This window comes from Mobula birostris, chromosome 4 (assembly GCF_030028105.1).
Source record: "Mobula birostris isolate sMobBir1 chromosome 4, sMobBir1.hap1, whole genome shotgun sequence".
NCBI lineage: Eukaryota > Metazoa > Chordata > Chondrichthyes > Myliobatiformes > Myliobatidae > Mobula > Mobula birostris.
The window spans coordinates 175,808,110-175,834,520 of NC_092373.1; the positions used below are offsets into that span (position 1 = coordinate 175,808,110).

The following is a 26,411-nucleotide window of genomic DNA, read 5'->3' on the forward strand; positions in this document are numbered from 1 at the left end:
AAACTAACAAGCGAGCAATAAATACTCAGAACACAAGTCGCAGAGTCTTTAAGAGTGAGTCTGTAGATTGTGGGATCAGTTCAGTGTTGGGATGAGTGAAGTTATCCCCTCTGATTCGAGTCTGATGGTTGAGGGGTAGTAACTGTTCCTGAACTTGGTGGTGTGGGTGCTGAGGTTCCTGATGAGCATGGGGTGAGGGGAGGGGAGGGGTCCTGATGAGCATGGGGTAGCGGGAGGAGGGGTCCTTGCTGATAGACACTGCTTTCCTACGACAGCACTCCTTGTAAGTGTGCTCGATGGTGGGGAGGCCTTTACCTGTGATGGACTGGGCTCTATCTGCTACTTTTTGTAGGCTTTTGCATTCGATCTTATCGGTGTTCCCATACCAAGCCAAGGTGCAATCAATTCAGTATGCTCTCCACTGCATGTCTATAGAAGTTTGTCAAAGTTTTGGATGACAAGCCAAATCTATGTAATCTTTTAATAAAATAGAGACATGGCCATGCCTTCTTTGTAATGGCACTTAAATGCTGGGCTTAGGACAGGTCCTCTGAAATGATAACAGTGAGTTGCTGACCCTCTCCACCTCTGATCCCCCCCATGAGGACTGGCTCATGGACCACTGGTTTCCTCCTCCTCTAGTCAATAATCAGTCCTTTGTTGCTGTGGAACCACTCAGCCAGATTTTCAGTCTTCCTCCTATACGCTGATTCATCACTACCTTTGATCAGCCCACGACAGTGCTGTCATCACTAAACTTAAACGTAGCATTGAAACTGCACTTAGCCTCATAGTCATAAGTGTAAGGCGAGTAGAGCTGGGGGCTACGCACACAGCCTCGTGGTGCACCTGTGCTGATGGAGATTGTGGAGGAGATGTTGTTGCCAATCTGAACTGACGGGGGCCTGCGAGTGAGGAAATCAAGCACCCAGTTGCACAAGGGGGTGTTGAGGCCTCGGCCTTGAAGCTTTTTGATTAGTTTAGAGGGCATGATAGTATTGAATGCTATCAGTTGTTAATGATGTATGGATCTTCACTGCCCCGTTGTTCTGGGATTGAGTGAAGAGTTAATGAGATGACATCGGCTGTTGACTTGTTGTGACCGTGGGCAAACTGGAGAGGATCTAGGTTTCTCCTCAGGCAGGAGTTGACCTGTTTCATCACTAGCCTCTCAAAGCATTTCATCAGGGTGGATATAAATACTATTGGACGAAGGTCATTGAGGCATGTAAGCATGTTCTTCTTGGGCACCAGTATAACTGAAGCCAGCTGGAGGCAGACTGCGGAAGCATTACTGAGGTTCTTCCTGTCCCTGCTGTTGCAGAAGGTAGGCCTGGCCCCTGTTACTGTGCCATGTCCCAGCCGGCTGGATGTTGCTGCACTGCCCATCCTTTGTGGAAGGAACTTTCTAGTAAATAGCTTTGACTGCAAGTCCGTCAGGTAGTAATCATCTCGGTGGGATGTGATGAACCCAAACCATTTGGCAGAATGCTTCATCACAAGGTCTCACTAACAAGCACCAGGCTGGCAGTGAACAGGAGCCTCACAGTCAGATCGTTCTGGCCCAGATGACGTATCATCCTCAATACTCGCTGCCCTCAGGCTGGCTGTGGTTGGAAAGGAGACGTCACCTACATTTTTGGAAGGAGTATGTAGAGACGGGTGCAAGGGTCTCTGCCCCAGTTCCTCCCCAGCATCTGATCACTGGGCTGTTCCCAGGGACACACAGTGAAACTCAGTGCAACTCTGCTAAGGCTCTGTGGAGAAGGACCACAGACAAGGCTCCTTCTGCCAGATGCTCATTGAGGGACAGTGTTGGGAAGCCCCTGGAACAGTGTCCCCTCAGGAGACCACATGAGTGGCAAGCTTTCTATATTTACCGTGGCATGCAAAAGTTTGGGCACCCCTGGTCAAAATTTCTGTTACTGTGAATAGTTAAGTGAGTAGAAGATGAACTGATCTCCAAAAGTCATAAAGTTAAAGATGAAACATTATTTTCAACATTTTAAGCAAGATTAGTGTATTTTTTTTGTATAACTTTAGAGTGAAAAAAAAGAAAGGAGCGCTATGCAAAAGTTTGGGCACCCTAAGAGATTTGAGCTATCAGATAACTTTTACCAAGCTCTCAGACCTTACCTAGCTTGTTAGGGCTATGGCTTGTTCACAGTCATCATTAGGAAATGCCAGGTGACGCAAATTTCAAAGCTTCATAAATACCCTGACTCCTCAAACCTTGTCCCAACAATCAGCAGCCATGGGCTCCTCTAAGCAGCTGCCTAGCACTCTGAAAATTAAAATAAATGATGCCCACAAAGCAGGAGAAGGCTATAAGAAGATAGCAAAGTGTTTTCAGGTAACCGTTTCCTGAGTTCGTAATGTAATTAAGAAATGACAGTTAACAGGAACGGTGGAGGTCAAGTTGAGGTCTGGAAGACCAAGTAAACTTTCCAAGAGAACTGCTTGTAGGATTGCTAGAAAAGCAAATCAAAACCCCCTTTTGACTGCAAAAGACCTTCAGGAAGATTTAGCAGACTCTGGAATGGTGGTGCACTGTTCTACTGTGCAGCGACACCTGCGCAAATATGACCTTCATGTTAGAGTCATCAGAAGAAAACCTTTCCTGCATCCTCACCACAAAATTCAGCGTCAGAAGTTTGCAAAGGAACATCTAAACAAACCTGATGCATTTTGGAAACAAGTCCTGTGGACTGATGAAGTTAAAATAGAACTTTTTGGCTGCAATGAGCAAAGGTATGTTTGGAGAAAAAAGGGTGCAGAATTTCATGAAAAGAACTCCTCTCCAACTGTTGAGCACGGGGGTGGATCAATCATGCTTTGGGCTTGTGTTGCAGCCAGTGGTACGGGGAACATTTCACTGGTAGAGGGAAGAATGAATTCAATTAAATACTAGCAAATTCTGGAAGCAAACATCACACCGTCTGTAAAAAAGCTGAAGATGAAAAGAGGATGGCTTCTACAACAGGATAATGATCCTAAACACACCTCAAAATCCACAGTGGACTACCTAGAGGCGCAAGCTGAAGGTTTTGCCATGGCCCTCACAGTCCCCCGACCTAAACATCATCGAAAATCTGTGGATAGACCTCAAAAGAGCAGTGCATGCAAGACGGCCCAAGAATCTCACAGGACTAGAAGCTTTTTGCAAGGAAGAATGGGCGAAAATCCCCCAAACAAGAATTGAAAGACTCTTAGCTGGCTACAAAAAGCGTTTACAAGCTGTGATACTTGCCAAAGTGGGTGTTACTAAGTACTGACCATGCAGGGTGCCCAAACTTTTGCTTTGGGCCCGCTTCCTTCTTTTTGTTATTTTGAAACTGTAAAAGATGGAAATAAGAAAGTAATCTTGCTTAAAATATTAAAGAAATGTGTCATCTTTAACTTTATGCCTTTTGGAAATCAGGTCATCTTTTACTTGCTTAGGTATTCACAGTAACAGAAATTTTGACCAGGGGTGCCCAAACTTTTGCATGCAACTGTATTTGTTTTTTATAAACTTTACACCACATAATGTAATAACTATGAAAGTAAATGCTCTGTGGTGTTTCTTCATTTGGATATAGATATTAGGATTCAAGTCTATTCAAGTCAAGTCAAAAAGGTTCTCCTAGAACGAGGTAGACCATTATTAATGTTCTCTGTACTCTTTCAATCTTATGTCTTTCCTGTAGGTCATCTTCTTCTTCATGTGCCTTGCGTGTTACACGCTTGGGCGATCATGGCACTCCACATCGAACGATCCCTCGCAGCGTCAGTGATATCTCACACACTTAGATCTGTTAGTTCTTTCACAGTGTCCATTTATTTTCTCCTTTGCCTTCCTCTACCGCATTTCCCAGGCATACAGCTTTGTAATGTGAGACATTGTGTTTCTCCCTTTCTGATGACATGGCCCAGGAATTTAAGTTTCCCCTCACTTAATGTTCTCATTAAAGATCTTTTTGTATGGCCGCATTGGAATACTGTCTCATTAGTTACCCTATCTCTATATGACATTTTCAACATTCTTCTAAGAAACCACATTTCTGTTGCTTCTGAGTTTCTTTGGAGTTCTGGTGTTATAGTCCATGTTTCAGAAGCATACAGCCAGATTGACCAGATTTAACATTTTGGTAGCCTAAGCCTTGTTGTCATAGAAATGTGTCTGTTGGTAAAAATGGGTTTCATTTTTTGGAAGTTGGTTTTGGTAACGGCAATTCTTCTTTTTATTTCTACTTTACTTCTAGCATCTTGTGATATAAAGCTACCAAGGTAATGAAAGCTGGTCTTTTGTTCAATCTCTTGGTTATCGATGTACAATTGGCAGTTGGGAGTATCCTGCTGTTTTGATATTAACATACATTTGGTTTTTTTACAGTTTATGGTTAGACCAAAATCTGCCATTGTTTGTACTACTTTGTCTAGGAGGATTTGTAGGTCTTCTGCAGCACTTGCTATTAGGGTAGTATCGTCTGCATATCTTATATTGTTGATGTTAACACCTCCAATTTTTATCCCATCTAGGTCTTCTATTTCTCTGAGAATCATTTCACTATAGATATTATATAATTCCGGTGAGGCAACGCATCCCTGTCTAACTCCTCTTTGAATTTTAGTCCAACTGCTTATATTATCATCAATTTTTACCGCTGCCGTTTGATTCCAATATCAATTTTGAACCAGTTGTTGGTCCCTTCTGTTTATGTTTAGTTTAGCAAGAATTTGAAATAATTTTTCATGTTGCACTTTGTCGAATGCTTTAGTGAAATCAATAAAACCTAAAAAGACATCATTTTGATATTCAATTGCCCTTTCTGAAAGCATTCGTAGTATGAAAATTGTGTTCTTAGTTCCTCTATCCTCAATAAACCCATACAGTATTGCAGTTTAGAAGTTTCTGGCCTTAACTTGTTTTTAATTCGACTCAGAATAATTTTTAACAAGATCTTTATTATGTGACTCATAAGACTGATTGTTCTATAATTTTCGCAGTCAATAGTTCCAGAAATTTTTGGCAGAGTTATATATACTGATTTCAGAAGATCGTCAGGCAATACACTGGACTCATATATGCCATTAAACAGTTCAAAAAGAGTATTTATGCCCAGATCTTCTAGGGCTTGTATCACTTCCACTGAAATTTCATCAGGTCCAGTAGCTTTACCATGTTTCATGCTTTTCATTGCTTTAGTTATTTCTTCTTTGGTAATAGGTGGGCCAGAATTAGGGTGTTTAATATCTGGGGGTTCCCCTCTATTATCTTCAAAAAGCTGCTCTATATACTGAATCCACCTCTCACATTCTTTATCTGGATCTGTTAGTATGGATCCGTCTGCTGATCTTATGCATCCTGTAGAGGAGGTTTTCTTAATTCCAGTAATTTCCTTAATTTTCTTGTCCATTTCTTTGCTATTGTTAATATGGCCATTGCATTTTTGATTCAGCCATTCTTCCTTTGCAGTATTGCACAATTGTCTGGTCCGTCTGTCTGGCTCTCTGTAACGCACTTCATTATTCTTCAGCAACCTTCTTTGTTCCATCAGATCTAAAATTTCTTGGGTTATCCACCCCTTGATGGTGTGTTGGATTTCTTGTACTGGGATTATCTCCTCTGCTGATTGCTGTATAGTATACTTAAATCTGTCCCAAATTGGTGTTGTTTCATTTTCGTTGAGGTGTTCTTCTACAGCTGTTTTGAATTGTTGCTTAAGTATGCTATCATTTTTAAGTTCTCCCAACATATACTTCTTTCTCTTTTTTCCACGTTTCAGTTTCCTTAATTTTGTTTTGATGGTAGCTATTACTGGATGGTGATCAGAACCACAGTCTGCTCCTGTGTGGGCTTTAGAATTTGTGATATTATTTCTGAAGTGTTCATTGATGGTAATGAAATCTATTTGATTCCTTGTTCTGTCTCCAGGGTTAATCCAAGTACACAATCTACGTGGGTGGTTGGAAGTTGATATCTTAGGCCTGTCAGAAATTAGATGGACCGACAATTGGCAAATTCTCTGATAATGTATTCTGGAAGCCAACAGCATATGTATGGAGTTGGAATTATTTTAACCAAACTAGTATCAAAATGTCTTATGGGATATTGGGTGATATCCAACGGGTTGCTTTCAGTTAAATTAAGGAGTAACCCTTTTAACATTAGCAATCCAAGCCTATGCATCAACAAACGATACGGATGAAGACAAGTTTTATGAAGATCTCGACAGTGCTTATAAGCAAGGTAAATCTCAGGATATAAAACTAGTCATGGGAGATTTTAACTCCAAACTTGGACAGGAAAGGGTTGATAACATCATAGGACCTTTTGGATTAGGGGAGAAAAATGAAAATGGAGAAAGGTTTACTGATTGGTGTGTCAGAAACAACCAATAAAAACCATCCCCGTAGATTGTGTGCTTGGATTAGCCCTGGAGATAGAACAAGGAATCAAATAGATTTCATTACCATCAATGAACGATTCCTGTAGGTAGGTGAGCAAAACTGCACAGCATACTCCAAGCTCCTCACCAACATCCTTGCTAGGCTCCTGATTAGTACAGGCATAAGAAGTAATGGGGAGAAGGGGGAAGAATGGGGCTGAGAGGGATAATGAATCGGTGATGATCGAATGATAGCACAGACTGGATGGGCTGAATGGCCTAATTCTGCTCCTATGTCTTATGGTCTTAAGAACTGAGCTCGTGAGCTCTGGCTGTACGTGTGTGGTCATGGCTGACTGCTGTCATTTCATTCTCCTTGCTGAAACTTCATACACCGTGGCAGAACTTTTCCAATGTTTATCCTTCCAGTCAATTTGTTATGCCACATTAAAACTTAAAGCCACTAATTAATGGTGAAATCCAAGTCTCTGGGGAGAAGTTCAGCCCCCGGAGCCTGTGCTAACACAAACACTGTTGCCCAATGTACAGCCAGTGTAAAACAGGGAAAATTAAACAATTTTTTTAGCCCACGAAGCAGTAGCCACCCACAGAGAAGGCAGTTACAGTGTGTGACAAAGTCTTGCACAGAGTCTTGTCATCTTCAGAAGTTTTCTGATGACTCTGCCATAGTTGGATGCATCAGCAAGGGAGATGAGGCTGAGTACAGGGCTACGGTAGGAAACTTTGTCACATGGTGTGAGCAGAATTATCTGCAGCTTAATGTGAAAAAGACTAAGGACCTGGTGGTAGACCTGAGGAGAGCTAAGGTACCGGTGACCCCTGTTTCCATCCAGGGGGTCAGTGTGGACATGGTGGGGGATTACAAATACCTGGGGATACGAATTGACAATAAACTGGACTGGTCAAAGAACACTGAGGCTGTCTACAAGAAGAGTCAGAGCCGTCTCTATTTCCTGAGGAGACTGAGGTCCTTTAACACCTGCCGGACGATGCTGAGGATGTTCTACGAGTCTGTGGTGGCCAGTGTGATCATGTTTGCTGTTGTGTGCTGGGGTAGCAGGCTGAGGGTAGCAGACACCAACAGAATCAACAAACTCATTCGTAAGGCCAGTAATGTTGTGGGGATGGAACTGGACTCTCTGACGGTGGTGTCTGAAAAGATGATGCTGTCCAAGTTGCATGCCATCTTGGACAATGTCTCCCATCCACTACATAATGTACTTGTTGGGCACAGGAGTACATTCAGCCAGAGACTCATTCCACCGAGATGCAACACAGAGCGTCATAGGAAGTCATTCCTGCCTGTGGCCATCAAACTTTACAACTCCTCCCTCGGAGGGTTAGACACCCTGAGCCAACAGGCAGGTCCTGGACTTATTTCCTGGCATAATTTACATATTACTATTTAATTATTTAAGGTTTTATTACTATTTAATTATTTATGGTGCAACTGTAACGAAAACCAATTTCCCCCAGGATCAATAAAGTATGACTATGACTATGACTATGACTATGACAGATAAGTGCACCTTCGATTTAAAGGCAAGCACCTGCCTGAAAGAAGAGGCAGCCCTGTTTATCGAGTGATTTCACTTAAGCTGACAGCACAGTCAGAGCAAACGTGCTGGACTTTCTCATTTGGGACAAAAGACCTGCAGTTCAGCGGGATTGGGTATCACTTTTCCTGATGGGGCACTTTGGCAGGTATGGTCTGCTTTGATTTATCCTGTCCTCTGTCTTGGGTGGCTGGTGATCCCAGTAGAGTTGTACAGCACAGAAACAGACCCTTCAGCCCAACTTGTTCATGCTGACCAAGTTGCCTACTTGAGCTAGTCCCATTTCCCTGGGCTTGACCCACATTCCCTTAAACCTTGAGGAGAGTCTCAGCCTGAAACATTGACTATATTCCTCAAACTCGATGCTGCCCGACTTGCTGAGTTTCTCCAGAACTGTGTGTGTCGCTCCTTTTCTATCCAGGTACTTCTCCGAATGTCTTTAAAACAATGTATTTACACCCAACTCGTACCATTTGTCAGACCAATATTCTTGTGGGCAGGTTTTTTAAAGCCGTTGGGGAGGGTTTAAGCTAATTTGGCAGGATGGTGGGAACAGGAGTGAAGGGACTCAGGATAGGACAGGTGGTTAAAAGAAAAAGCAAAGCTAGCGGGCAGTCAGTGGGTCAGTTAAGGAGGGCAGGCAGATATTAGGACAAATTGCAGCCAGCAGGGCATTAGGGATGCAGAGTCAAAAAGGGTAGCAAATACAGTACTCAGAGTGTTATATCTCAGTGCACAGAGTATAAGAATTAAGGTGGATGATCTTGTTGCACTTTTACAGATTGTCAGGTATGATGTTGTGGCCATCACTGTCTTATGGCTGAAGGATGATTGTAGTTGGGAGCTGAATGTCCAAGGTTACACGTTGTATTTGAGAGATAGGAAGGTAGGCAGAGGGGTTGTCATGACTCTGCTAGTAAAGAATGGCATCAAATCATTAGAAAGATGTGACATGGGATTCGGAGATGTCGTATCCTTCTGAGTTGGGTTAAGAAGCTGCAGGGGTAAAAGGACCCTGATGGCAATTATATGCAGACCTCCCAACAGTAGCTGGGATGTGGACCACAGATTACAATGGGAAGTAGAAAAGGTGTGTCAAAAGGACAATGGAATGATAGTCATGGCAGATTTTAACATGCAGGTAGATTGGGAAAATCAGGTTGGTAATGGATCTCAAGAGAGTGAGTTTGTTGAATGCCTTCAAGATGGCTTTTTAGAGCAGTTTGTTGTTGAACCTACTAGGGGATCAGCAATACTGGATTGGGTGTTATGTAATGAATCTGAGGTGATTAGGGAGCTTAAGGTAAAGGAAACCTTAGGAGGCAATGATTACAATGTGATTGAATTCAACATGAAATTTGATAGGGAGAAAGTAAAGACTGATGCAGTAGATTTTCAGTGCAGTAAAGGAAAGTACCATAGCACGAGAGAGGAGTTGGCCAAAGTATATTGGAAGGAGATGCTGGCAGGGATGACAGCAGAGCAGCAATGGCTTGAGTTTCTGAGAGAAAAGACGGAGGTGCAGGATAGATGTATTCCAAAAACAAAGGAATACTCAAATGGCAAATTAGTATGACCATGGCTGACAAGGGAAGTGAAAGTTAATGTAAGTGCGAAAGAGAGGACATATAACAAAGCAAAAAAAAGATAGTGGGAAGATAGAGGATTGGGAAGCTTTTAAAAACCCACAGAGAGCAACTAAAAGAATCATTAGGAGGGAAAAAGATGAAGTATGGAAGAAAGCTAGCAAACAACATCAAGGTAGATAGAAAATGCTTTTTCAGGTGTATAAAAAATGAAAGAGAGAAGAGAGTTGATATAGAATGACTAGAAAATGAGGCCAGAGAAATAATAATGGGGGTCACAAGGAGATGGCAGATGACTAAATGAGTATTTTGCAACAGTCTTCACTGTGGAAGACACTGTTGAAGGGTGTGAGGAAGAGAAGTGAGTGCGGTTACTACTATAAGGGAGAAGGTGCTCAAAAAGCTGAAAGGCATAAGGTTACATACATCACCCGGACTAGATGAACTGCATCCTAGGCTTCTGAAAGAAGTACTGGTAGAGATTGTGGAGGCATTAGTAATGATCTTTCAAGATCATTGAATTATGGCTTGGTGCCAGAGGACTGGAAAATTGCAAATGTTACTCCACTCTTTAAGAAAGGAGGAAGGCAGCAGAAAGGAATTTATAGACCGGTTAGCCTGACCTCAGTGATTGGGAAGATGTTAGAGTCAATTGTTAAGGACAAGGTGATGGAGTACTTGGTGACACAGGCCAAGATATGACAAAAGTCAACATGTTTTCCTTAAGGGAAAATCTTGCCTGACAAACCTGTTGGAATTCTTTGATGTGATTACACATAGGATAGATAAAGGGGATGTAGTGGATGTTGTATATTTGGACTTTCAGAAGGCCTTTGACAAGATGCCACAAGTGAGGCTGCTTAGCAAGTTAAGAGCCTATGGTACTACAGGAAAGTTACTGGCATGGTTAGAGCATTGGCAGATTGGTAGGAGGCAGTGAGTGGGAATAAAAGGATCCTTTTCTGGTTGGCTGAAAGTGACTAGTGGTGTTCCACAGGGGTCGGTGTTGGGACTGCTTTTTTTCCTGTACATATATCAATGATTTAGATGATGGAATAGATGGCTTTGTTATCAAGTTTACAGATGATACGAAGATTGGTGGACGGGCAGGTAGTGTTGAGGAAACAGGAAGGCTGCAGAAGGACTTAGACAGATTAGGAGAATGGGCAAGAGAGTGGCAAATGAAGTACAGTGTTGGAACATGCATGGTCATGCACTTTGGTAGAAGAAATAAATGTGCAGATTATTTTCTGAACAGGGAGAAAATCCAAAACTTTCAGATGAAATATGACTTGGGAGTCCTTGTGCAGAACACCCTGAAGGTTAAGAATCGGTGGTGAGGAAAGCAAATGCAATGTTTTCTTTAATAAATTTCTTCAATAAATTTCTTTAGTCCCCTTTTCCCAACCACGATTCCCTCTCTCTGCTCCCTTCCCATTTCAGTCCACAATAGAGACCCATATCAGAATCAGGTTTATCATCACTCACCTAGCTCATGAAGTTTGTTGTTTTGCAGCTGCAGCGGCAACAATACAGCACAGTACAAAATTACTACAGTATAGTGCAAAAGTCTTAGATATTTATCTAAATGTGTCAAAGACTTGTGTACAGTAGATGTCAAGGAGCAGCTTTATTCGCCATGTACATTTATATGTATTAGGAATTTGCCATGGTGTATTGATGCAACACGCAACCTAAAACAATATTTCGCAGTTATAAAGAATAAGAGCTACGTGGGATTCTGGTTAATTGGGACAGCTGTTTATTTGGGACAACTCTTAAAAAAACAAAAAACTAATCAAGAAAATAGCCAGGATTCCCTTCATTTATTTGGGACACCATGCCACTTAATTGGGGCAGGAGTCTGCTGCCGAACAGGACCTAACTAGCAGCAGTAGCATGGACTTGTGTGGCCGCTAAACGCTACACCGTGCTTCGAGTGAACAGTTTTAAATAGCATCAGTTGTGTGCGTTTGTGTTCAAAAGGCAGTGAATTTTGTAACTGATATTTGGTGAGAAATAAAGAAGTAAGACAATTCAGAACTGTTTTGCTCACTGTGGGTTTCAAAGCATTCTGGCTTGAAGATGTCAGAAACAGCCGGGAGTGAAAACGATACAATTTCACTACTCCAACAAGTTAGGAACACAAAGAATTTGAAGGTATCAACAATCATCTTGAATATTACAATGAAAATGAAGATTTGGAGCATTCAATCATCGACAGTATTGTATGAAGGCAGTCCATTATCTGCATGAGGCGTTTGCACTGATTTTGTTCGTTGTATCCACTGGATGAATTCCTCCATCAATAACTATTAGGAACTAGTACAGATTTGTAATACTATAGTAGTATTGTGTTACAATGAGCTGAAACAACCAACGCCTATTGGTCAGCTGACAACTAATCTCAGCCTGACTTTGATTAATTGATTATTGTTCCCATCACCATCTTGAATGTTGTTTGGGTAAACCATTGAAATAGTCATGCTTTGGGACATACAGTTGAATTTTTGAGTTTGACATTTGTATTTGCTTGGTTTTACTGAATAAAGAAGTTTTGGCTTTGTCCTATTTCGGTGGTGAGCGAACACAACATATTGGTAGTGTTCTAATTTGTTCTGTATTTCCTTTAGATATTTAATTTGTTACTCAGTTTGGTTTTTTAGACCTTCTTAACTACAAACAAGTTGTGTATTTTAACCATGAAAATTCTGCTAATTGGGGCAGCCACTTAATTGGGCCAAAATGTACTAGTTCTGAGTGTCCCAATGAATCAGAATCCACTGCATATAAAAATAAAGTTAGAAGTGAAATGATGGATATGGAATAAAATGTGCATATTACATAAAACCACCATGTACTGCATTTACAATGTATAAACAGCATTATAATGAAGTGTTTACAGCGCAGTGGCAGCGGTTCTAGATGGGGGGAGACTGATGAGAATGGTTGATCCGATTAACTGCCTGGAGGAAGAAACTTTTAAGATGGCGTGAAGTTTTTGTTTCAGTAGCCCTATAGTGCTTTTGAGTGGGCACGTGGCCAAGGGTTAAGCCATTGGACTAGCGACCTGAAGGTCGTGAGTTCGAGCCCCAGCCGAGGCAGCGTGTTGTGTCCTTGAGCAAGGCACTTAATCACACATTGCTCTGCGACGACACTGGTGCCAAGCTGTATGGGTCCTAATGCCCTTCCCTTGGACAACACTGGTGTCATGGAGAGGGGAGACTTGCAGCATGAGCAACTGCTGGTCTTCCATACTACCTTGCCCAGGCCTGGCCCTGGAGAGTGAAGACTTTGCAGGCGCAGATCTATGGTCTTGCAAGACTAACAGATGCCTTAAGTAGTGCTTTTCAGAAGGAAGCTTTCGGAAGAGGCAGTTTGCAGGGTGGATCATGTCCACAATGATATTTTTCTGCCCTCACCTTTGTCCTGGACACATGTAAGTCCTGGAGTGATGGTAGACCATGGCCACAGACCTTTTCTGCTGACCTGGCAGTTTGCTGTAGTGTATCAGTGTTTATGTTGTAATATTGTAGTCATTGATTAAACTTTGTACATTAAGAACGTAAGAGGGAGGGGTGGGACAGAGGCTGGCAGAGAGATTTTGTAGAGGTGCTGTTAGTGGGCTCATTCCAAGGGCTTGTGGTGTCCGTTATGCCTTGAAAGTTTGCTGGAGGATCGGGGTCAAAGCTGCTGGTCCATGTATTTGGTGTCATGTCCCATGGGGTCACAGAGTGGGAAGTGTGAACTGGCCAGCGTCTAACAGCCTGCTGTGTTTCCCCAGGGTTCAGTGCCATTCACCTGGCAGTGTTGGCCAACAGCCTGTCTGCCCTGAGGCAGCTGCTGGCAGCCGGAGCAGACGTGAACACCCCAGAACAGCGCTCGGGGCGCACCGCACTGCACCTTTCCGTTGAACAGGAGAGCATCTCGCTGGTCGGAAGCCTTCTCCTTGAGGTCAGTGCAGCAGGACAAAACAAAGAAGTTTCATTTGTATAGCGCCTCACAGCATCATGGTGCTCACCTGCCAACACAGAGAATGTCGCAGTCACCTCACGCACAGCAAACTCCCACAAACAGCTATGTAATAATGACCTGATAACCAGGGTCAGTTACTGTACACTGGCACCCTGAGAGTAGTGTGGGCATGTGTGTTGGCTTGTGCTGTGGTTTACAGGGGCCATTGAGAGAGCTAGAGCTGTGCAGGCAAACAGCCATCAATTCCGCATCATTCCTGGAAGCCCTGCCCCAGGACCTCTGATGTCTGCCACATTCAGCCCTCTGCTGCTCTGTGGCACAAACCAGTGACAGCTGAACTTGCACCTCTTGGGCACCCACCGTGAGGGGGTCAGTAGCCGAGAGTCAACATAAGGGGGACAGTGGCTGAGATTTAGCGTGAGGATTCAGTAGCTGAGGGCCACCTTGAGGTGTCAGTAGCCGAGGGTCACAGTGAGGAGCTCAGTAATTGAGGGTCAATGTGAGGGGTTAAAAGCAAATTGTACAGAGGATGTGGAGTGTCTACAGAGGGATATGGATAAGTTAAGTGAGTGGGCCAAGGTCTGGTAGATGGAATACAACATTGGTAGATGAGAGATCATCCACTTTGGAAGGAAGAATAGAAGAGCAGATTATTATTTAAATGGTGAAAGATGGCAGCATGCTGTTGTGCAGAGGGACTTGGGAGTGCTTGTTCATGAATCGCAAAAGGTTAGCTTGCAGGTACAACAGATTATTAAGAAGGCAAACGGAATGTTGGCCTTCATTGCTAGAGGGATTGAATTCAAGAGCAGGGAGGTTATGCTGCAACTATACAGGGTACTGGTGAGGCCACATCTGGAGTACTGTGTGCAGTTCTGGTCCCCGTACTTGAAGGATGTACTGGCTTTGGAGGCGGTGCAGAGGAGGTTCACCAGGTTGATTCCAGGGATGAAGGGGTTAACCTATGAGGAGAAATTGAGTCACATGGGACTATACTCTATGGAATTCAGAAGAATGAGAAGGGATCTTATAGAAACATACAAAATTTTGAAAGGGATAGATAAGATAGAAGTAGGAAAGTTGTTTCCATTGGTAGGTGAGACTAGAACTAGGGGACATTGCCTCAAGATACAGGAGAGAAGATTTAGGATGGAGATGAGGAGAAATTGTTTTTCCCAGAGAGTGGTGAATCTGTGGAATTCTCTACCCAGGGAAGCAGTTGAGGCTTCTTAACGAAATATATTTAAGATACAGTTAGATAGATTTTTACATAGTTGGGGAATTAAGGGTTATGGGGAAAAGGCAGGTAGATGGAGCTGAGTTTACGGACAGATCAGCCATGATCTTACTGAATGGCGGGGCAGGCTCGATGGGCCGGATAGCCTACTCCTGCTCCTATTTCTTGTGTTCTTGTGTTAGTAGCTTAGGTCTCTGTGAGGATTAAGTAGTCAAGGGTCAACATGAGGATTCAGTAGTGGAGGATTACCTTGAGAAGCGTATATATATTTATATACACACACACACAACCATTTTATTGTGGTAGACACCATGATCCAGAGAGTGAAACCAACCAGTCTCATACATACGAGGGAGGTGACCATCACACACCCCGGTTACAGTTAGAGTGATCCACAAGTGAATAACTATAACCCAAGCTAAAATGTAACAATAAATGAAGCGGAACTTCCCACCATAACCCCACAAAAGCACCTTAACAATAACCAGTGCTGGTCATTAGAAATTCTGGGGAGGACTGTTGACCATGTCCCCCCCCCAGAACATCACAAAATGTATATAAATGGAGCTGTACTGGGGCTGATAGAAGAAATTGCACTTCTCTGATCCATCCACAATTTCAAGATTCCCAAAAGTACTTTGCAGTCAGTAGCACAGCCCTGGTGTGAACGGACAGTGACCAACATGTGGACGGCCAGTGTGTTGACATTGCGTGTGTGCTTTGGTCTTCAGGCGAGTACAGATGTTGATGCAACCACATTTGATGGATCAACCGCTCTTCACATAGCCGCGGGGAGAGGCTCAACCAAACTTTGTGCCTTATTGATGACAGCGGGTAAGTAGGCAAAGATCTGTGGTCAGCCTGAGGGGTCAGTGGCTGAGGGTCACCAAGCTGGGTTCTCAGGGAACCTCATGATGTTGTTCATTTTAAATATCTTTGTTGTCGTCAGTGAAGTAAGTTTCTTGTAAAATGCTCTGCAATGTTCAGGTGCAGACCCACTAATCGAGAACCATGAACCGCTGGATGACAGATGCGATGAACGCCTCGAAGATGCCGATGACGAAGGAATCTTCCGCGGAACTACACCTCTGGACATGTCGGCCACAGAGGAGGTGAGAACTTGGGTGACTGGAGGGAAGAAACCGATGATTCATGTACACCCAGTGTCCTGCACTTAATAACGTGGTCATTGAGTATCTGATCATTGTCTTCTGCTGCTGTAGGCCATCCACTTCAGGGTTTGATGTATTATGCATTCAGAGATGCTTTCTGCACACCGCTGTTGTAAAATGTGGTTATCTGAATTACTGTTGCCTTCCTGTCAGCTTGAACCAGTCTGGCCATTCTCCGCTGACCTCTCTCATTAACAAGACATTTTCATTCACAGAACAGCTGCTTACTGGATGTTTTTGTGTTCTTCACACCACACTCTGTAAACTCTAGAGACTGTTGTACATGAAAATCCCAGAAGATTAGTAGTTTCTGAGATACTCAAACCACCCCATCTGGCACCAACAATCATTCCACAGTCAAAGTCACTTAGGTCACACTTCTTCCCCATTCTGATGTTTGGTGTGAAAAACAACAGAACCTCTTGTCCATGCCTGCATGCTTTTATATATTGAGTTGCTGCCATAATATTGTCTAATAAGATATTTGCATTAACAACCGGCTGCACAGATGTACCCAATAAAGTGACCACTGCGTGTATATCTAAAGGACGCAGCACAATTTGACAATCTTGGGTCACCTCAAAATGGTCGGAACCAATTCAACCTCCCTCCCCACTCCCAGCTCCCCTGTTCTCACTCCTTGTTCCCTCTCCTCCTCCCCACTCCCAGCTCCCCTGTTCCCCTCACTCCTTGTTCCCTCTCCTCCTCCTTACTCCCAGCTCCCCTGTTCCCCTCACTCCTTGTTCCCTCTCCTCCTCCCCACTCCCAACTCCCCTGTTCCCCTCACTCCTTGTTCCCTCTCCTCCTCCCCACTCCCAACTCCCCTGTTCTCACTTCTTGCTGTCTCCTCCCACCCCACTCCCAGCTCCCCTGTTCCCGTCACTCCTTGTTCTCTCTCACCCCCTTCACTGCTCCCCCTTATAGCCTGGCATCTTTTCTCTTTCAACAATGCATAGATTTTCCCTCTGACTGTTCCCATCAGCTTAGATCCCAGATGACAGCCACTCACTACATCTGAAGAAATAATTCCCTCATCCTCTCTCTGGTTCCTTTGCCTGGTGTAACTTCAGGGAGTCAGGAATTCAGTCTCGCTAACTAATTTATCAATGTACCTTTTGTTCCAGGTTTATGACATCCTAACAGGCAAACCGTACCAATCCAAAGCTGGGTCTGTTGCTCCTTTCCCACAAGGTAATCCTTTATTTCTGCCGTGCTTCAATGCTTTTCTGACTCCGTCCAAAGTTCTGTTCAACTGGATGAGGAACAGAGTCCATCAGGATTAACCATAGTTCACCACCTTCCTCTCAGAGGAAGTGACTCCTACACTTGGAACAGTCATGGCCCGATCTAACTCGTCAGTGCTGAGTGTCTCCTCAGTAAGAAGGATGACATCTGTTGTCTGTCTCTGGAGACACTCGCCCTGTCAATCGCTTTCCTAATGAGAGGCAAGTTTAGCTCTCGCTCTGAGCTCCCACGAGCGCAAGCTGGTTGTTCTGGAGCTCCTGGTCCCAGGAATCAAACCCAGCAGATCTTCACGGTGCCTCCTCCCTGAGGCAAGTTGTGCAGAAATAGAGTTTTGGACGAAGTTCGCATGGGTCCCTTGCACACCGATGCCAGAGGAATTACACGGGGTAAAGAATTAGCCGGGAAATTTGGCCAATATTTTGTCTGCCTTCATGGAAGAGAGAACTCCTCTGGAAATGGTGGAGAATTGGGTGGTTGAGGTGCATCAGTACTGGAGAAATTAATGCTGATAGATTGCCAGGACTGTACACCAGTTACTGCAAGTTAACATGATGTTCCCTCCCCCTCCTGTCTTCTCCTATCATTTTGGATCTCCCCTTCCCCCTCTCACTTTCAAATCTCTTACTAGCTCTTCTTTCAGTTAGTCCTGACGAAGGGTCTTGGCCTGAAACATCGACTGTACCTCTTCCTAGAGATGCTGCCTGGCCTGCTGCGTTCACCAGCAACTTTGATGTGTGTCGCTTGAAATTCCAGCATCTGCAGATTTCCTTGTGTTAGGGTATAATAAAGGGTCAGATTGTTCTTGACTTGGAAGATTTGGGCTGTATCCTATGAATAGTAGTGCAATCACTTGAGTCAAGTTTGATGTTCTCCTAAGGGCTTGTCCACGAGTGGGTCCTCAGGTGGCTGTAGAGGTCAATCTGTTGTAGTGTGGACACGAGTAAGCAATGGCTGTGGTCAGTGGTTGGGTCTTTTGGTTGTTTAGTCTCTCCTTTAGCAGCTGCTGCTTGTTGTCTGGGGCACAGCAGAGGTCGTGCTCCCTCTTGATCAGATTTCCTCCAGGTGTATCTATTGAGTGCAATGTCTTCCCAGCTTTTAGATGTCATGCTGGATTTCTTCAGTCTGATTTTGATGTTATCTTTAAAACATTTCCTTTGTAAAAGATCTGGGAAGATGCAAGTTGGGCATCTGAATAACATGACCTATCCAGCAGAGTTGTTCATGTTGGCCTTCTCATTAAAACGACAAGGTAGTACTTGCTCTGAAGAACGAGAGGATCACATTGTAATACACTGAGTAGATACATTATTAAATACCCCATGTACCTAATAAAGTGGCCACTGAGTATATGTTCATGGTCGTCTGCTGCCATGGCCCATCCACTTCAAGGTTCAACATGTTGCACGTTCAGAGAATCTCTTCTACTCACCACTTTGTAACGTTAATTTAGTTACTGTCGCCTTCCTGTCAGCATAAACCAAATTGCCATTTTCCTCTGACCTCTCTCATTGACAAGATATTTTCACCCCGAGAACTGCCACTCACGGGATGTTTTTCATTTTCCACTCCATTCTCTGTAAACTCTAGAGATTTGTGTGTGAAAGCACCAAGAAATCAGCAGTTTCTGAGATACTCAATCCACTCCTTCTGACACCAACAATCACTCCATAGTCAAAGTCACTTAGATCACATTTCATCCCATTCTGGTGTTTGGTCTGAACAACCACTGAACCTCTTGACCATATCTGCATGCTTTTATGTTGCGGCTGTATGACTGACTGATTAGGTATTTAAATTATCGAGCAGGTGTACCTAATAAAGTGGCCACTGAGTGTGTGTGGGAATTTTAAAGGAGCCTGACAGTAGAGGCCACACTGATGTTTCCCTAGCTGGGCTGCAGCAGCTCAGAACCAGGGATCAGCAGCTCACGACTAAATTGAGGAAAAACATCTCTTCAGCCAGAAGGTTGTAGAAGTTCAGAGGCTGTGGGGGCTTGGTCACTGAGGAGATGAATAGGTTTTTTGGATCTTAAAGGAATCGAGAGGTATGGGATTAGTGCAGGAAAGACCTTGGAGGTAAAAGTTCAGTTATGACCTCAATGGACAGGTGAGAAAGGTTGAAGCCCAACTCTCACTAACTGTTGGTTTTCATTGCAAAACCAAAAGTTGGACTTCAGGCACTGACCTTGACAAATGCTTTCTGCTCCTGTGTATTTATTTGCTGTGACTCATTCACAGGGACCCCAAACATCAGTAAATATCATTATTATTTCTCTGTTCTCCTTACCAGTGAATAATTCCACATTGTCTGACCTACTCTTTCAGTCAGTTCCTACTCTCTCCTTAGATTATGCAAATCTGTACTCGTGACATTCTACAAGTGCACCGTAGAGAGCATCCTAACAAGCTACAACATTGCATTACACCGTAAGACATAGGAGCAGATTTAGGCCATTCGGCCCATCGAGTTTGATCCGTCATTCCATCATGGCTGATCCCGGATCCCACTCAACCCTATACACCTGCAATCTTGCAACTTCCTTTGATGCCCTGACCAATCAGGAAACGATCAACTTTGGCCTTAAATATACCCACAGGCATGGCCTCCACCGCAGTCTGTGGCAGAGCATTCCACAGATTCACCACTCTCTGGCTAAAAGAATACCTCCTTAACTGTGTACTAAAAGGTCACCCCTCGATTTTGAGGCTGTGCCCTTTAGTTCTGGATACCCCCACCACATAGGAAACATTCTCTCCACATCTACCCTATCTGGTCCTTTCAACATTCGGTAGGTTTCAATGAGATCTCCACACATTCTTCGAAATTCTAGTAGTACAGGCACAAAGCTGCCAAATACTCCTCATATGTTAACGCTTTCTTCCCAGAAACATCCTCTGGATTCTCTCCAGTGACAACACATCCTTCCTGAGATATGGGGCCCAAAACTGTTGACAGTGCTCTTAAGTGCAACTTGACTAGTGCCTTATGAAGGCTCAGTATTATCTTCTTGCTTTTATATTCTATTCCCCTTGAAATAAATGCCAACATTTCATTTGCCTTCTTTACCACAGACTCAACCTGTAAATTAATTTCTGGCAGTCTTGCACGAGGACTCCTAAATCCCTCTGCACCTCTGATGTTTGAACCTTCTCCCCATTTAGATAATAGTCTGCACTATTATTCCTTTTACCAAAATGCATTATCATACATTACCCAACACTAAATTCCATCTGCCACTTTTTTGCCCGTTTTTCCAATTTGTCTAAGTCCTGATGCAATCACATTGCTTCCTCAGCACTACCTACCCCTCCATCTATCTTCATATCATTTGCAAACTTTGCCACAAAGCCTTCAATTAATCATTGACAAACCATGTGAAAAGATTTCCTTTTACAGAAATCATGCTGACTTTGACGTACTTTATCATTAGTCTTCAAGTACCCAAAAACCTCATCCTTAATAATAGACTCCACACTTTCCCAACCACTGAGGTTAGGCTAACTCATCTATAATTTCCTTTACTTTGCCTTCCTTCCTTCTTAAAGAGTGGAGTGACATTTGCAATCTTCTAGTTCTCTGGGACTATGCCAGAATCAAGTGATTCTTGAAGATCATGACCAATGCATAATTTATCTCTCCAGCAACTTCTCTCAGGATTCTGAGATGTAGTCCATCTGGTCCAAGTGGCTTATCCACCTTAAGAGCTTTTGAGTTTGCCCCGCACTTTTTCCTTTGTACAAAGTTTGTAATAGTAAAGGTACTCACTCCTGCTCCCTGACACTCACAGACCTCTGGCACACTGCTAGTATCCTCCACGGTGAAAACTGATGCAAAGTACCCATTAATTTTTATCTGCCATTTCTTTGACCCCTATTACTACTTCACCAGCATAATTTTTCAGTGGTCCAAAATCAACTCTCGCCTCCTTTTTACTCTTTACATATCTGAAAAAACTTTTGGTACCCTGCTTTATATTATTGCCTAGTTTGCCCTCATATTTCATCTTTTCCTTTCTTATAGCTTTTGCTGGATTTTAAAAGCTTCCCAGTCATCTAACTTCCCACTTACTTTTGCTACCTTATATGCCCTTTCCTTGGCTTTTATGGAGTCCTTAATTTCCCTTGTCAGCCATGGTTGCCTACCCCTGCCATTTGAAAACAACTTCTTCTATGGGACATATCTATCCTGTGTCTTGTGAAGTCTTCCCAGAAACTTTAGCCATCTCTGTTCTGGCGTCATCCCCACCATTATCCTCCTCCAATCAACCTGGGCAAGCTCTTCTCTCACACCTCTGTAATTCTCTTTATTCCATTGTGATAATGGTACATGTAACTTGTGCTTCTCCCTCTCAGATTGCAGTATGAATTCTATCATATTATGATCACTGCCTCCTAAGGGTTCCCTTACATTAAGCTCCCTAATAAGAGCATGGTTATTGCACAACACCCAGTCTAAGATAACCTTTCCCCAAGTAGGCGCAAGCACAAACTGCTCTTAAAAGCCATCTCATAGGCATTCAACAAATCCCCTCTCTTGCCATCCGACACCAACCTGATTTTCCCAATCCCCTTGCGTACTGAAGTGCCCCATTACAATTATCTCATTATCCTTATTACTTGCCCTTTCCAGCTCCCTTTGCAATCTCAACCGCACATCTTGGCTACTATTTGGAGGCATATATATGATTCCCATAATGTTATTTTTACCCTTGCAGTTTCTTAACTCCACTCACAAAGATTCAACATTTTCTGACCATATGTCACCTCTTTCTAAGAGGTGATACAGGTATGGAAACTGCACTGTGGCAGACACAAAGGGTCTACAGCTGCCCAATGCATCACCAGCATCATCCTACCCGCTATCAAAGACACATGTATACCGAAAGGTGCTGGAAAAGGGCCAAGAATATCATGAAGGATCCCACCCACCCTGTTCATGGCCTGTTTGTCCTACTCCCATGAGTGAGGAGGTTATAGCATCCATGCCAGTACCACCAGACTCAAAAAGTTACTTTCCCAAAGTAGTAAGGCAGATCAACACCTCCACCCAATAGCCCATCTCTCCACATTCCAAACCACCATTATTTATCATTTCCTGTCAGTCAGTTTATGTACAGACACCCCCGTGCAGAGTGTCACTTTATGTACATACAGTACAATCAATTTATGTATATAATCTATGTATTTATATTTATTGTGTTTTTAGACCATAAGACATAGGAGCAGAATTAGGGCATTTGGCCCATCGAATCTGCTCCACCATTCAGTCATGGGGTTGTGGGGGGCGAGGGTTTTTGCAGGGTGAGATGCCTGAATTCACCACCCTTTGGCTAAAGAGGTTTCTCTGCATCTCTGTTTTAAGTGGACACCTCTCAATTCTGGGGCTGTGCCCTCTTGTCCAAGACCCCCTGACTCCCTCATCATTCTTTCCACATCTACTCTGCCTTGGCCTTTTAACATACATCCTTCTAAATTCTAGTGAGTACAGACCCAGAGCTATCAAAAGTTCCTCGTATGATAACCCTTTCATTCCCAGAATCATCCTTGTGAACCTCTGCTGAACCCTCTCTAATGACAGCTCATCTTTTTTTAGATGAGGAGCCCAGAACTGTTCACAATACTTAAGGTGAGGCCTCACTAGTGCCTTATAAATCCTCAGCATCACATCCCTGCTCTTGTATTCTAGATCTTTTGAAATGAATGCTAACATTGCATTTGCCTTCCTCACCACCAACTCTACCTGCAAGTTAACCTTTAGGGTGTTTTCAATAGTATTCATGTAACTTTGTAGGTTGTTATCAGCCAAAATTGCCTGTATGGGGATGGGAAAGTATGTTCTCCTCAATGTTTTTCCACTGAGCGTCATATGATCGGTTGCACCAGTATATCACAGCTCTCAACTGTGCTGCAAAATAATAATCTCTAAGAGAAGGTAGGCCACATCTCCTCTTTTCCTTGGCTAATTGCAAAGTTTTGAGATGAACTCTAGGCCTTTTACCTTGCCATATATATCTTGATAACATTTTGTTCCATTCATTGAATTGATTTTGGTTAATCTCTATTGGTAGAGTCTGAAAGAGATATAGTAGTCTGGGCAGTATATTCATTTTAATAGATTCAATCCTTGAACTGAGACTAAAAAAAGGAATTAGGTTCCATCTTGTTATATCTACCTTAATTTTTTTATATATATAGGTAGATAATTACATTCTGATAATTTCGCCAAATCTTTTGGCATAATGATGCCCAATTATTTGAAAGACTCAGTTTGCCATGCCCAGGGATACCTACTTTCAATTTCTCTTGGTGGGCTATAGTTATATGAAAGTAATTGGGTTTTATCTATGTTGATCTTGTATCCTGATAATTGACCATATTGTTCAAAGGATTGCATCAATTTAGATAAAGAGTATGTTGGTTGCCCTAGATAGATCAAAATGTCATCCACATAACAGGCCAATTTACGCTCTGTCCCTTTAATAGTAATTCCCCTGATATCTTCGTTTTGTCTGATGTATTGAGCTAATGGTTCCAGATATAATGCGAAGAGTAGCGGTGACCATGCTCAACCCTGTCTCGTGCCCCTTTCTAGGGTAAAGCTATTAGATAAATATACATTGATTTTAGTCCTAGCAGTAGGATTGTCATATAGTGCCTGTATAGTTTTAATAATTGTGTCATGTAAATCAAATCTGTGTAAAATTCTGTAAAGAAAATTCCAATTCACTGAATCAATGCCTTTTCGACGTCCACGCTTATCACTATTGCTTCGATTTTATTTTTTTATATGATCCATAATGTGAAGTGTCCTTTGTATATTGTCTTGTGTTTGGCGTTGTTGTATAAAACCTGTCTGATCATTATGTACCAGTGTGGGTAGAAACTCTTCTAATCGTTTGTCCATGATGGAGGTAAATAATCTATAATCCATATTAAGAACAGATATTGGTCTAAATGACCCACATTCCACTTTATCCTTGCCTTCTTTTGGTATAGCTGAGATTATCGCCTCCTTCCAGCTGGGTGGCATTTGCGCCTTTCTTAGAGCCCAGTTCAGTGTGGGGAGTAAGACAGGAATTAACTCTTTTTTTAATTCTTTATACCACTCTGCTGTATATCCATCTGATCCTGGTGATTTGCTTAATTTAAGCCTACTAATTGCAGTTTTTAGTTTAGCTTCAGTTAATTCAGCAGACATAATTCTATTTTGTTCTTCGCTTAAAGTGGGTAACTCTAAAGAATTCAGGAAGGTGTCAATTTGGGTTATGCTTCCCCCTAGAACTTTGGAATATAGAGTTTTGTAAAACACTTCAAAAGCTTCTTGAATTTCACTTATTTTTTTTTTATCACTTTTGTTCTTGGATCCCTAGTTCTATGAATTGTATTTTCTGCTATCTTTTTTTCCAGTTTCCACACCAGTATTTTCATAGATTTAGATCCACTTTTATAGTGTCTCTGTTTCAGAAACATTAAATTTTTCCTGATTTCTTGTGTAGCCAAACTATTAATTTCATTCCTAATTGTTAAAATTTCCTCTAATGTATCCTGTGCCAAACTCAATTTGTTTTTTTTTCTAGTTCCTTCAGCTTATTTAGTAATTCCTCTAATGTTTTATTCCTTATTTTTCTCTTATATGAAGATATCACTATAATTTTCCCTCTTAAGACAGCCTTCAGAGTATTCCATAGAATGGGAGGTGAAACCTCTCCATTATCATTGAATTCTAAGTAAAGACCAATTTCTTTTTTAATTTGTTCCTTAAAATAGGGATCATTGAGTAGACTTGAATTTAGTTTCCCAATAGTATTCTTTGGTTGTAGGTCAAAATCAACAGGTAAATATATAGGTGCATGGTCACTTATATCTATTGTCCCAATTCCACAGGTGATTATTTTGTCTTTATCTTATCTTTTCCAAATGTTATGAAATAGTCTATTCTTGTATATACAGAATGAGGGGGGAGGGCACAGAATAATGAGTGTAATCCCTTCTGATGGGAAAAGGTCCCTCCATATATCAATTAGACCAACATCCTCAAAAAGTGTGTTAACTTCCTTATGTAAGGACTTTGTTTCATAGGTTTTTCTATTGGAAGAGTCTAACTTTGGTTGTAATTGTAAATTTAAATCTCCCCCACATATCAAGAGACCTTCTGTTTCTGTTACCATAATATTAGTAATTTTCTGGAAGAAACTAATATCACTTCCTGGAGCTGCATATATATTCAATAGAGTAACTGAATTTCCATCTATATTCCCCCTTACCAGAATATATCTGCCCTCCTTATCTCCCATTTCGAATATTTTTTCAAAATTTAGCTTGCTTGAGATGAGAATAGCAACTCTTCTTCTATGTCCTGATTTATATGAGGAGAAAAACAAATTAGTGAAGCCCATTCTCTTTAGTTTTCCATGTTCATTATCACTTAAATGAGTTTCCTGTAAATATACAACATGGACTTGTTCTTTCTTCATTTTTGATAGAATTTTACTGCGTTTGATTGGACTTAACAGCCCATTGACATTAAAAGAAAATGAATTTTACTTTGTCCTTAGCCATGTGTATTTATCTGTCAGTATCTCATTGAAATTAGCAGAATAAAACTTAATCGATCTACTCCCTGAACAAATAAGAACCAAGAAATGCGAATTTTAAAAAAAGGTAATGAAGGTGTGATTCCAAGGCTGAGGTCTCTAGTAGATGACCCTGGGTTGAGCTAGAGGAAACGTCTAGCCGTGGGGGATAGCTTCTCCTACCTGTGAGTTGAGGGTCCCCACTGCAGTACCCATAAAAGTAAGTGAAAAAAACTGTGTCCATCACACAGAAAAAATTTCCCTGTGTATTCCTCCCATGTATATATTCTCATGTAGGTGGGGAAAAAGGAGTGAATGAATGAATAAAAAATAAAATAATTGAGTAATATAATATCCACATTGTAATATGTACTTCTTGAGATAAGTATAGCATTGTCTATTTTTGCTTCTGTTTAGCTTATCAACACTTTTGAAATTAGTCAGACCTTATGGCTCTTCTGGAGGGGGTGAGGGCTATTTTCTGAAAACTCACAGTCTCTTCCTGATATTCCTCTCTCGCCCTCCTCCCATACCCTGCTTTCTCGATTCTCTCACTATCTCCCAAGCAGAACGAGATAGCTGCTCAGCCAAGCTTTCCCTCGGTTTGATCACACTGACAGGCAACCCTCTGTCCTTCATGTCTGCAGTCGCCTCTTCCACTGTCTGATACAGCTGC

General features: G+C 42.4%; 1 protein-coding gene across 2 annotated transcripts in view; it reads left to right on the plus strand.

Moving 5' to 3' along the window:
• LOC140196778 (nuclear factor NF-kappa-B p105 subunit-like) overlaps positions 1-26,411 on the plus strand; it is a 129,295-nt gene that overhangs the window by 92,198 nt on the left and 10,686 nt on the right. For both annotated transcript variants that reach the window (XM_072256553.1, XM_072256554.1), the window contains exons 18-21: positions 13,319-13,488; positions 15,478-15,580; positions 15,734-15,858; positions 17,043-17,109. In XM_072256553.1, the coding sequence (XP_072112654.1) occupies positions 13,319-13,488; positions 15,478-15,580; positions 15,734-15,858; positions 17,043-17,109 (465 nt within the window). The remainder of the gene's footprint in view (positions 1-13,318; positions 13,489-15,477; positions 15,581-15,733; positions 15,859-17,042; positions 17,110-26,411) is intronic.